We start from the raw sequence: 13,111 nt of genomic DNA, 5'->3' as shown, positions 1-13,111 counted from the left end.
CCAGACCGTTGCTCGCAAGACCCTTTTTGCTCACACGTTCGCGGCTGGCCGGAGCCTAGGCTGCATTCTCGTTGACCACCGTATTGGCGTGGTTCAGGAGCATGCTGGGAAATCAGGGGTCGAAACTGCGTTAAGCTCGAGCCTTACGAACAGCGTCCCAGTTTCACGCCTTTCATAAAGGAAGACAGAAGAGACTAGACAGATAGTCAGTCGTCTGCATGCAGACACTCACCGCATCCGGTGATGGGGTAAGAGGCCAGAAGCACCGGCTCCAAGCTGCCCTCTGGTGGCCAGCACTCGATCTTGTGACCCAGAGGCCCGAAGATGCTGCTGTTGCGCGCGATCTGCAGCTGGATCCACTTGCTGCTGCAGTTGCACGACAGCTTGTTGTCGCTGATCAGCCTGCGCATAGTTGCGGCGAACAGGCGAGCCACTTTAGTGAGTGGGACTGAGTATTACGGCGACACACAGCGCAATTAAGACAAAGGCTAACGGTCGACGCTAAAGTCGCATTCGATCGAGAGCTGCGAGCACGAACTTTCCCACTGATAGAGAAAGATAGAGAACGTTTTTTGGGCCATTATGTGCAGCGTTGGTTAAGCAGGACCATACTGCTAGGGGTGGCCCTAGAAGTAATGTCTAAGCCTGCACTGCTGTGACCAACGAGCTGTCAGAATCTATCGCCCGATAGATGGAATGAATAAAGGGCCGGGGAAGGCATCATCAACATCATCGTCATCATCAGCCTGACTACGCCCACTGCAGGGCAAATGCCTCTCCCATGTCTCTCCAATTAACCCTGTCCTCTGCCAGCTGCGGCCACCGTATTCCCGCAAACTTATTAATCTCATCCACCCCCCTAACTTTCTGCCACACCCTGGTACGCTTGCCTTCTCTTGGAATCCACTCCGTTAACCTTAAGAACCGGCGGTTATCTTGCTTTGTCATTACATGCCTTGCCCAAGTCCATTTCTTCCTCGAGTAATGGGAGGTATCATCTGTGAGATATGTTGTTGCAGTGAGGAATAACTGCCGGGTTAGTGCGCTCACGTTACGGAATGTTTATTGATGTTGTTATACGCATAAAAAATGTCCTTGATTTACTTCAGGGGAGGACAACGAAAAAAAACCTAGCACAACTGCCATATGCTTGTTAGTCCTTTGAACATCAATTCACAGAAATCACAGGACAGCGAAAATATTGAAGGCAATGCAAGGATGCGTGCTTGGAAAGCACGGATATCAAGAACGTGAAACGGATATTTGTGTGCTCACTGCAGAATTAGGTCAGCGCCGCCTTTTCAATCCTCACATTCAAGTGGCTTTCCATTTTAGGCGCAAAGAAATTGAATTCCACGCTGAGCTTCGCCGCTGTATCTTTTCATCTATGGTCCGCGCAGCTGAGAATATTTTCTCGAACACGGATGACCTCCGCACTTCTGGCAGCGTCTGGCAGAAGACTATTTCCAAGTTTTCCCACGATCCTGTTTTCTTTTGATTGTATTCATTGCACTAGTAGCAGCCGAGTGCTATAAGCCGTCATTCTTTCAGCTTAGCCCTATGGACCACGAATGAAGTGCTGCGAAGCCCCATTTATTTTCCCGGCTTTTCTTCTTGCAGCACCGTATGCCAGAGTGCCAAACTGTTCTTTTCATATCTGCGTCTATTTTTATGTTGCTTTTTTGTGCAAGAAATTGGCGGCAGCTAACATACGCGCTTCGAGCTGAAGTCTCTAGAGCCACTGCTTGGTACTTGTCTTGCAAAGATACGTAGCCTCCCTCTCTCCTCCGGGTAAAAAAGAAAAAAAAAATCTCCTGAAGACCCCCTCTGGAAAGCAGGAGAGCATACTTACAGCTCGATAGTTTGCAGTCCTTCGATGGCTGTCCACGCAATCGCTTCTATGTGGTTGAACCTGAGGTCACTGAAACGGAATCCAAGGCGTGCACACTTGTTACCACTAGTTTCGGAGACTGTCACGTCAGTGACAATACGGCGTCCCGTTATAGCGGCGTGCTTATATCCCTTTCACCCAGTCATAATCATCATCAGCCTGGCTACGCCCACTGGAGGGCAAATGCCTCTCCCATGTTTCTCGAATTGACCCTGTCGTTTTCCAGCTGCTCCTACCGTATGCCTAAGGTTGTAAATCGCTACCTTCTCTTGACTATCACCCCCCCCCCCCCCCCCCCAGTCTTGTTCAGCTAGACAGAAGAGCACAGTCCTCATGGCGCATGTAAGAAGCAGAGAATTTGGAAGCCCCGGGGAAATTTAAGCAATCCGCATTTTTCTCAAGACGTGGCCCCCTCTGGTGAGCGCGCAAAAATTCGTCTGATATCCAGAAAACTGGTTGAGAATAAGTGCACGGGGCGCCGCCGTGCCCGCTAGACGCTGGGTCACGTGATCCGCTTCAGCAAGGCGCCAACTGCGCATGCGAAGTGGTAGGTGTGAGCTTGCACCTGTCGTCAACACTAACTGCGCATGCGTGGTATAAGCCGGCGGTTTGTTTCAAATCAGTGCAGCGCGGAAGAGGGAAGGTGAAGAGAAGTTCTCATGCGCAGAGCAACCGTGTGAAAGAAGTCGGCTTCATGTGTACTCAAGTTCAATTTTATTGAGTAACGCACACAGTAATAGTGAATACAATAAAATCAGTACAGAAGGAGGTCCCATAGTACGCGACTGTCGGGAGGATCTCCTAGAGCAAAGCAAGTGGGGTAAAATCGCAAACAATGGAAGGCAGTGTATCAAGTATTTAGCATAAATATACAACCTACAAAAAGCGACGGAAACAATATTATGTGTGACAAACGGAACAAAAAGTATGTACAGTAACAACTTTGGTACATAAAGCAAAGAAAATGAAACTTTGAACAAGGGTTACTATTGTTTAGGCATGTTAACTACACAACAAATGAATTAAATACCTTTAATGCGAAGATGAAATGAGTGAACAGTAAACGACACTTTAATTTCATATGGTAAAGTATTCCAACAGGTTATGCTGGCAAATATTGTAGTAATTTTCTTTATAATTAGTCCTCACTTTAGGGAAAAGAAGGTTATTACGCTCTTCAAACCTACTAGAGTAATATTTATCAGCTGATCAGTAAAGTCATCAATATAAGCGTAATGATTAATTAGCTTGTACATAATGTTTGACAATTTCAAAATCAGAAAGACGAGGAATCTTGGGTACGTGCATCAGACAGCTCACTTATAAGGCGAAGTTTAGGCACTCGTTAGCGGCAGCCGTATTTCAATAGAGGCTGAAGTACAAAATTTTAACGTTCTGAAATTTCTATCTTCGTAAACCATGTATTGACCGCCGTAGATAACGTACGGTGAAGTCAGTGAAGGTGTAAATAGTTTTCGTTAATTTTTCTAAAAGAATAACAGTTTCTCACAGCGGTGCACTCATTGCATTTCCCAGGACATGTTTCAGAACAAAATCTAAATGCCATTTTCCAGAGGTACAGTGGGCGTGCTGTAAAGGTCGCTGAATACTAAAGCTAACCGTAATTGCAAAACAACCTATAAATTTTCACTGGAGTACTGTTGCACTTGCAAGTGATGCAATGATTCTGAATTCAAGCATTGATTTATTACATGCATCTGAGAATGTGCGCAGGTTTATGTTTATTCGGGATTAAAATATATTATTGTAATTTGCTGGCGTTAATTTCGCGGTGACGAAGTAGAGGCTAGGCGGCGCCTTCGAGAGGAAACTGTCTTTCGCGTCACCGAAGCTGACAGAGCTGCGCTCAAATTTCACATTAGGGAGTATCGTAATCGGCCTTAGAGTTTTTTTTATACACTAATAACAACCTTTAATAAGATAATCATCATCATTTGTCGTCGTCATCATCATCGTCATAGTCAATAACGACAACACTGTCGTCTTTATCATCACCAGCATCCTGACACCTCAGGAGGCAAGTCGAGTTCATTGCGGCATAAAAGCTCCTCCCAGTGACATCCAGTTTGTACGACTTTTCCCGGCCGCAGTTACTTTTTAGAAATGAGTGTTTAATAAAAAAACAAACGTCTGCATATACTACGCCGTGATCAAGCGAAATGGTCGAGTTTATAGGAACTGTCCGCGTGGCAGCTGACGTCACAGCGGCTCCATTAAACGAGCTAGGGAGGCTGGCGAAAGGTTACCGCTTTTCTTGGCGTGAATCTTTCTGTATAAAAACTAGGCTGGCATCTGTTTTTTTTTTTACGTAGTGCCAGTTCTGTATAACAGTGCTCGTCTATACTCTCTGGCCTTTTCCGAGCGTCGCCCATAAATACGTCTCTGAAGGTCAAGTTTATGAGCCGCACCATCTACGCGGCAGCTGAAAACGCGCGCAACTTTGAAAGACTTCGTTTCCGCTGAGAGCCAGTTCCGTTGTAATGTTAAAACAGATTTTATGATACAACATGCGGTTCTCAGAGAGCCAGCTGAAATCCTTGCCAATAAACCATAGCAATCAGTGAACGTCGTAAAGCGGAGCGCAAACACGAGTTCAAAGCCAGAAACACGGCGCGTTTATAAGCATCTATGGTAAGACGTATTTTCAAGCACGCAATATGCAAACTCTTCCGATTAGCTGCATTGTCGGCTTCCGCTGATAGCTTTGCCTGAACTCAGTTGGACATACATTAAGCAAGCTAGCTAATCAGACTTCTGTATGGTATAGTTGTTCCTGAGGCTAAGTGCCTGGGTGCTTAAACAACTAATCATAAACAAACTGTAGCCTGTCAGAAGATGAAAGACACAGAAAGAAGAACAGCAAAGGCTGTCTCTGTTTTGTGTCTTTAGTCTTCGGCTGCGATATAGGTTGTTCATTATCCATGCATCAACAAGCCCAGCAAGCCAGCTGGCTGAACTATATATAACTAAGCACATTAGGCCAAACGCGAGAGACTGGGAACACGGGTTCAAGAACACTTCCGCTTCCAGCGCGAGCTTGGAACGTTTGAAAAACTCTGAACGTAGCGCTGAACCCTGCTCCAGACAAGGTTGCGGACACTGGGGACACTCAGGGCAACTCCATTTAATTGTTATTCTTAGCAGAAGTAGATTATGTGGCACTATCTGCCTGTGTATCTGATGCTTGACAGGGAGCAAGAGACGCATTTATTGCTGAGAAAACTACATTTACAAAATTTCCCGCCCCTCGATTCAAATTTCTGACGCCTACGCCGAGACGGTCTCCGTGATCGCCGTTTGGAAGTGAATGGCGTTGTAGTTTAGCCTCTGCGATTCGCATGAAAAAGAAACTGTCAGCTCGCAGCAGTTTCCCGCAAAATCGGTCGCTGATGCCGACCGCTGTATTTCATTTTTGGGTCTTTTCTTCGATACAGATCAACATCAGTTGGTAGCGTCATTTTAAAATGTGGCAGGGCTGAATTTATTGCTAGGCCCGATGAATATCTGAGCGCAAGCGCAAAGCCGCAGTTGCTGCTACACATCACAGAGATACATAGACGGAGAGGTCACACGAAATGACTTATTTAGAGGAAAGGCCAGCACGTCAGCGTGAGGTCAGACACTCTGGCTTATACAACCGCTCATAATATTGGTTAATTTCAATGTAGTAATCATATATTAGAGTGGTCATCCAGATAACCTCTAGCTACAGCTTTATCATGCTCACCGCTAAATCTAAACCCTCTCTCAATTCGCACAGACTGCTCTTGTGCCTCTTCAGCCTCAAACATTTCTTGCGCACCGAAATGTTCAAACGTCACTCCATCTGCTCGAAATCCAGTTTTTTTTTTTTTGTAGCGAGAGCTACACTGGGCTACCACTCGAGCATTTCGCGGTAGATGGGAGAGGCCAGTTGTGCGCATGCGCCGTTACCATAACAACCGAAGAGGAGCAAAGTGCGGCGTGCGCTTCGCCGTCGCCGCGGCCGCGCGCCCGCTCCACTGTCAAAGCCGAGCGTGACGTCACACGGATGAGCAGTTGTGCGCATGCGTCGATACCATGGTAACCAGAGAGACCACACAGCTGCGCCGCGTTCTTCGTCGCCGCCTCGCCGCACGCCGCTCTATCACCTGAACCGCGCGTCGCATGCGCAGCATTGCGTAAAAAGGCGGAGATGTGATGGGCGTCTGTATCACAACGCCTGACATGCATGCAAAGAAGGAGAGTCCAACCGCTGCTAAACGGCGGTATAGACAAGAGAAGATTAACTCTTCTGATCCTGAGATTGTCGCCTGGCAGCTGGCTTGAACCAAATAAGAACGCTGGAGTCTGTGTGTACGTGAAACAAGGTATCACCGCTGTCAGACATCTCCCTTCGATCGCGGTGAATTACGGTGAAGGCTGCTGTGTCCGGCTTCTGGAAAGCGACATTTATCATCCAAGGAGTCTGACGGTTGATGTGGTTGCCACGTGTATACCAGGCCACGGCACGGTTTCACAGTTGTGTGTGACTTTGGGTGATTTCGACAGGAAACAGGACCTTCTTAGTCAGATGTATGAATGAAAGTTTGACTTTAATATAGCTTCAGACCCTCACGTCCAGACTACAAAATGGGGAACTACTATAGAGTTTGTATACTAAAGAGGCTCTACCAAATCGAAATACTGTATCGAAAAAATTGAGACCGCTGCATGCTACTTCACAGATCATCGAGCAGTCTTCGTCTCTGCCAAGCAAAATGAATAAAAGATGTGTATACCCAATGTCTCTCATTGCTAAACATACAGAGACCACAAGCTCAGCCAGGGAAACGTACCTCTCGCTACGTATATCCTGGCATAGCCGAGCTAAGCCACTGCCAATTTTTTCCTTTCCTCCACTTCTCCAAATGCGCGTGCCACAACAACTATTCGTTGGTGTTTCGTCCTCCCTGTTGTCCGTTCTGCACCCCAGCCTTTCTGGCGCAGGCCCGTTTATTTCTATTTTTATTTGTTACTCGAGCCATATTCCATACAAAAGAATTCGCGCGATCCATGCCGCTTTAAAAATAGATTCTGGTTTTTTGTGCGTGTTTTACCTCTCTTTTTAAGTGCCGCTATTCTTTTCGGGCAGAACTTTTCGGGCAGTGCCTACCACACATACACACACTGGCCCTGCCTTTTCTTTTTCAACTTTATGCGTGACACATCTCAATTTGCCTTCCTTTCTTCGAGCTGCCCAAAGCTCGTTTTCAGCTGCTTTCTTCCATTTTTATTTTTTTTCAAGGCACGTGTTAAGGCCTTAAATCTTTTACGAGTGAGTGAACGGGGCCGACGTTTCTTTCTCTCTATTTTTTGCCCTTGGCAAGCAAGCGATAAGGCTCGAACAGTGGAATCTGCAAAAAAAAAAAAAGGTAAAGCAATGCACGAGGAAATTAGTTCGTGCGCCTCAAGTTATCGCGGCGGCGGTAATGAGTAATTAACGCTAGCGCACCGAGTGGATCCCATTATGAGCTGTAAGCGGAGCTCCGAAACACCGGAAGCCGTTGCGGCGAAGTTGGGACAAAGACGACGGGGCCTCCTCCGGAAAGACCGGGCTCGCTTCCGCCATTTCGCGGAAACTTCCTCATCGATGCGAACGATAGGTGTTGCGGACACCAGATTCCTTCCGCCCTGGTCGGTTTCGCTGTCACGAGGACACCACGGCAGCTCTGTGCCTCTGTCTGTGTGCGCGCGTGCGTGTTTGTGCAGCTAGAAACGGCTAGGGGCAGCCATTCTCAGGCATCCGCCATGTCGTAGTTGCCCGTCGCGACAAGTTGGCTGCCGTCGCTTTATTGAGAACGCGGCTTTTCCCAGTGGAAATAAAAGGCGGCCGAGGTTGCCGCGAGACGCAGCGTTAGCGATCGACTTTGTGCCCCGTGCTTTTCCCATTACATTCCCTCCAACCCTTACCCTCCGCCCTTTCCCCCTGACGAGGAAGAGGACAGCCGAGTTAATGAAAACAACGGCCTCGACACATAGTACAGCGGCGGCAGTAGAACGGGCCGTTCAATGTCGACCAAATGAAGGCGCTGTCGGTCTTTTTTCTTCTTCGGAGCGGCGTTATTTTCAAGGTCGCGTAAGAATTGATGCCCGGCGCCCGAGCGCCGGCACTTTTCCCCTAGATGTTTGCAGAGAAAGCGAATTGTTTTCGGGAAGAACGCGTTTCGGCGGAAAAGAGGCATTCGGGAGTGCCTAACCTCCCCCCCCCCCCTCCCCCGGTCTAACCCCTTTCTACCCATTTTGTTCCATCGCAAGCGGGAACCGGGGTGAGTGCCCAGTAGATTCAACTGAACACGGCTATGTGCCGCTCGTTTAGACTGACGCACACGGGAGATATGCGACAACAGAAGGGGAAATATACGGCCGAATTTTGTTGTGCCCTTTACACCGAATCGCGTAATAAACTCCGAGAAGTTTATATACGGCCCGTGTTAGAGGGAAGAAATCAGGTATATTTTTTACATGAGGCTTGAACATCGCTGACAACACACCATTTGTTTTCATTTCGGCTCGAGCTAGATTGCCGAAGTAAAAATAAAAGTAAAATGGCAATCATGCGAGCTTTGTTGTCCATTTCGTGTGTGAGTTCCTTCGCAGCAGCGCCCTTGGTCGCTGACATTGCGAACTCGATCGGAGTTGCGCGGACACTTGAGAAGTCGGAGCTGTCGGAGAGCAACGTCCGTGAAAGTGAACTGTGAGCTTTGACGAGAGAGCCTGGCAGAATGACACGGACGTGTCCGGCGATACGTCGCAACTGTCACGGCCGTAGCATATACAGAGTATATATGTCTGGATATAGCGTCAATATACGTTGCAGTCCTGCCGTTTTTCTTTAAGAGCAGTGCTCTTGTTCTCAGAGCAGTTTGCTCAAATGCAGGGTGGTATATAGCAGACTAGATTTTAGGGAGACTGAATCACCAGTCGGGTCTACTTTCAAAGTAAAAATAGTTTCTCCGTGAGTCACGACATCAAATGCGTTTTACGCAAGAATCTTTTTTTTTTCTAGAAGCCGAAAAAAAAAGGGGGGGGGGATTTGTCAGAGGGTAAGCTGCAACGGTAGCCAGACATTCGGTAATAAAATAGCCATTTGCTGTTGCTGAAAATAACTTCACGGACGAAAAGAAAAGTTCGTAGTGCACATTTCACGAAGCAATTTTGACAGTAGTAAGCTAACTTAAGTTGAACAGACGAGGGCATTTTTACTCACATCTTTTGGATTCCTTGGTTGTACTGGAAGGCTTTCGGAGAGACGTACTTGAGGCCGCACTTGTGAATAGTCCTGTTCGAAAAATGAAACCATGCGACAAATTCAACAGCGTCATTCACTGGTGCTGGTGCTAGCGCGCAGTATAGCAAATAGCGGGAATAAATTTGCGACAGTGTCACAGAAAACCGGAGGTCTTGAAACTTTTCACCCTTTCAATTAATAACGACTCGCCTACCCGCCAACCGTCTATGCGAGTTTCTTAAAGAACACTTCATCCACCGCAGGAATGCCGGGAAGACGAGGTTTCGTACTTGGCTTGGCTAGTGGTGGGCCGAAAACTTGGATTCTGCCCCGGCATCGGTAGCTGCGCCACGATGCTTTTCTGTGCGCGCAGGTTAAATGGTTTAAATAGATCGTTTTTAACTCGTTGATTAAACTTAACGGAAGTGACAGTTCGGTGTCAAGCTGGTATGCAAACTTTCACAGCATTTCTTAGAAGAGTCGTATTGTTACGGCTGAATACCCGTCTCATAACCAACAAAAGCCAAGCCAAGTACGAAACCTCATCTTCCCTGTATTCCTGCGTCTCCCCATGGTGGAAGAAATGCGACGCCGCCAGCTTTCCTTAAATTCTCTGCTTTTCTGTGACTAGGACGTTGTTAAACTGTGTCTTGGCTAGAAGCAGGTATTTGAAAGAATTAACGTAGTACAAAATTACCTATGCATTTAATAAAATAGAGTCTCGTATGTCTCGGACAACTTTAAAGATTCTCAGATTTTATTCTTGCAAAATGATCAATTCCTTTCAATAATAATAATAATAATAATAATAATAATAATAATAATAATAATAATAATAATAATAATAATAATAATAATAATAATAATAATAATAATAATAATAATAATAATAATAATAATAATAATAATAATAATAATAATAATAATAATAATAATAATAATCTCTCTATTAGCCATCATTATGCACATGATGACAGATGCTTGCTGTAAAAGCTGCCGTAAAGCAGTTTGACAGCTCCAAGCCCCCCCCCCCCCCCCCCCCTTTAGTCATGTCAAACCAGCTATGTAAAGCGCACATTGTACAAAAGACGAACAATCGCTCGGGCATTGCTGTTGAAAAGCGACAAGAAATACGCGCATAGATTGCAGCGTAAAAAGGACTTCTTTTCACTGATGCTTTCATTATAATGCTGCACATTAAATGGCCGATGCCGGCACTGGCGTGAGCGTGAGAGAGCCTGGCGAAGGGCGGAGACAGTCAGAACGGAATAAACCTGAAACGTAGTCATTATGATACCCATAGTTGTGTGCACTGCAGCGAACGGCTTCTGCCATGTGACGTAACACCCAGACTACTAAGCCGTTACATTTATTCATGTCATGCGGACACACAAGGGAGGTGGACATCCTTGCAGTACCATTGCTGAAACTCCAATTACCAGCGCAGCGGCTCGACGGTAACTAGGATAATAGCTTGCAGAATCAAAAGCACATAGAAAAAGGTTCCAGCGTTTCACAGCGGTAAAGCGTGATCTTCGGGAGTTTATGAGAAGCGCTTAGTTCTCGTGTGAGCGTGTGATCAGTGTGGGAGCGGTCTCGTGGGAGCACCCGAAGCTCGCCCTAATCTCTCCCAAATAGCTCGACAGTGCCGTTGCATCAGGACCCCGCGTTACGATTGCTTTTCTTTCCGTGGGTACGTTACAGTTAAGACTTTTTCTGCCTGCGTGGCAGGCAGGAAACGTCACGGACGGTGCTCACCTACCACATCCGCCAACTAAGACCCCTTCGCGTTGTACACTGTCGTCCCAAAGGTTCTTTCGTCAAGGTCAACTTTTCGAGCGATGTAAAATGAAAGCTCTCTCGGTGGGCGAAACAGCGCTCCGAGGCGCAGCAAAAATAAAAAGAATAATGATAAAAAGAAGAAAAAGGCCAAGATGAACGAATAAAAAAAAAGGAAAATGAGCTGGAGGTTAATCCGCGTGATCCGAACGACTGGCCCACTTCCATGGCGGGCTTAATGCTGGGGCTCGCTAACAAGCACGAGGCCCTTCTACGAGGCGCGCCCATTGAGCGCGGAGCGCTTACGAGACGAGGTATACGCGTTCCGTACTTTGAAAGAAATATATAAGGACATATTTTTTTTGTTTTCTTGGTATCACGGAGCGGACGCCGGCTGGCACGGCAAAAAAAAAAGTTCGTCTAGGTGGCATCGCGGATTTTCGCCGAAGCCGTAGAGGAACGAAAACCAAATACACAGAACAGCAGCAGCAATATTGACGGGGAGGAAAATAATGGCAGTGCTGGGGAAAAAAGTACAAAACGAACAAGGGAGCGAAGCTGCCGTCAGGGAGGCTTTTAAAGGGTATTATATACTCTCCGTATAACAGCGACAAACGGAGCGGCGCTCAAGACAGCCGGTTCATCAGTATGGCCGCTGCCAGAGCGCATAAAATTGGGCGGCGAGGGTGGACGGTTCACTGAGACAACGGGCGAGTCGCAGCGCAGGAGACTTCACTGGCAGCAGCTACGGGGGGCGCACGCCGCTTGTCGTAAAAGCGCGGAGGACGATGTCGACGGCTATGGCGTCCTTCGGCTTTACAGCCGCTCAGCTCCGCGGCTGTTTGCCGCCGTCTTCGTCGACGTCGCGGTACACGTCGGTATCTTCTGGGCTCTGTCTTTCCACCCCCGACGACGCGGCCACCACTGCCATCGCCCTTTTGCGTACGGATCGCTCCAGCTTTTTTTTTTTTTTTTGCAGCGGCCGCCTTACTGGCGGGCCCGTGTGGGTGCGCGGCTAATCCGTCGGCTTATTCTCAAAACTGAGGGACACGCCTGGCCTACTTCGAAGAAGACGTCATTGTACCCGCTGCGCCCCTTTCTGTGCACTCGCTATACAGTGCCCCGCAGAATTCTTAAACTCCGAAAACCTCGTCTATATAACCTCGGCTTTATATACACGCACCGCGTGCTCTCGTTATCAGTTAGAAAGGCTGGCTTTATGCCTATGCGGCGCATTCTAGCCTGAAAGACGCCGGCTGATGAAACCTGGCTCTCTAAACAGGAATACGCTTATGAGGGAGTAAAAAGGGGGTAAGTTGTCCTCTAGCGCCCTCTAGGGACGGCGCTTGAGGACAGCTTATTCCATTTCTACTCATTTCCGCTCAGTGTGTACTCCCTTTCTTTAATGAGAAGACGTGGATGAAGGAGTCTGTTCCTTGGGTGCGAGTTGTCTAGCGCCGTCCCTAGAGGGCGCTAGAGGACAGCTTATTAAATTTTTACTCATTTCTGCTCAGAGTCCACTCCCGTTCTTTAATGAGAAGACGTGGATGAAGGAGTCTGTTCCTTGGGTGCGAGTTGACTGCCACGGTTGGTGGTTCCCGTCTGGGCTTGGCTTGCGTAACGCTACCGCGCGGTGTGTCTTCGCTGCCGTAATCTTACCCAGTGCAAGATACGACGACGTGGCTTTTGATTCTAATTACCGCAGGCAGACTCCATGACAGCAGTTACGAGGGAGTACTGCGCACCCACTCGAGAAACTTCACTCGTAAACACACAAATGATGTCATCTAGCAACCTCTGGGCACATTCTGGATTTGCCATTAAAAATGAAAAAAAAAGTACGAAAAGGGTCCCACTCACTGCCCTAACGTCGCGAATTTTACTTTTCCGTCTTCATAAGAAAAAACGATGAAATCTTTACGTGCACAAGGACTGCTTCACAACTAACGTAAGGCATGTACTGGAGTATGCGTGAACAGTATAGGACCCTAAAACTAAAACTGATATTGATAAACTAGAAAAGGTCTAAAACCTGGCTGTCCGTTTTGTTTCAAATACTTACAGCAGAAATTTCAGTGTGGATGGGCTTCACTGCTAGAGACACAGATACGTATACTTTAGGCTGAAATTCTTCCGTAGTATATACCATTCTGAAAGAAGTACTGACCATG

At 47.3% G+C, this 13,111-nt stretch overlaps 1 protein-coding gene across 1 annotated transcript in view; it reads right to left on the bottom strand.

The window, feature by feature from the left end:
• The window catches only part of LOC144120716 (high affinity nerve growth factor receptor-like), a 121,372-nt gene that overhangs the window by 29,789 nt on the left and 78,472 nt on the right, over positions 1 to 13,111 (bottom strand). Inside the window, exons 3-5 of the mRNA XM_077653373.1 lie at positions 9,141 to 9,212; positions 1,853 to 1,921; positions 233 to 402 (exon numbers count right to left, since the gene is read on the bottom strand). Of these exons, the coding sequence (XP_077509499.1) occupies positions 233 to 402; positions 1,853 to 1,921; positions 9,141 to 9,212 (311 nt within the window). The remainder of the gene's footprint in view (positions 1 to 232; positions 403 to 1,852; positions 1,922 to 9,140; positions 9,213 to 13,111) is intronic.

This window comes from Amblyomma americanum, chromosome 2 (assembly GCF_052857255.1).
Source record: "Amblyomma americanum isolate KBUSLIRL-KWMA chromosome 2, ASM5285725v1, whole genome shotgun sequence".
In the NCBI taxonomy this organism is placed as follows: Eukaryota; Metazoa; Arthropoda; class Arachnida; order Ixodida; family Ixodidae; genus Amblyomma; species Amblyomma americanum.
Note: the sequence above shows the minus strand (reverse complement) of the source record. Positions and strands in the feature narration are given on the sequence as shown.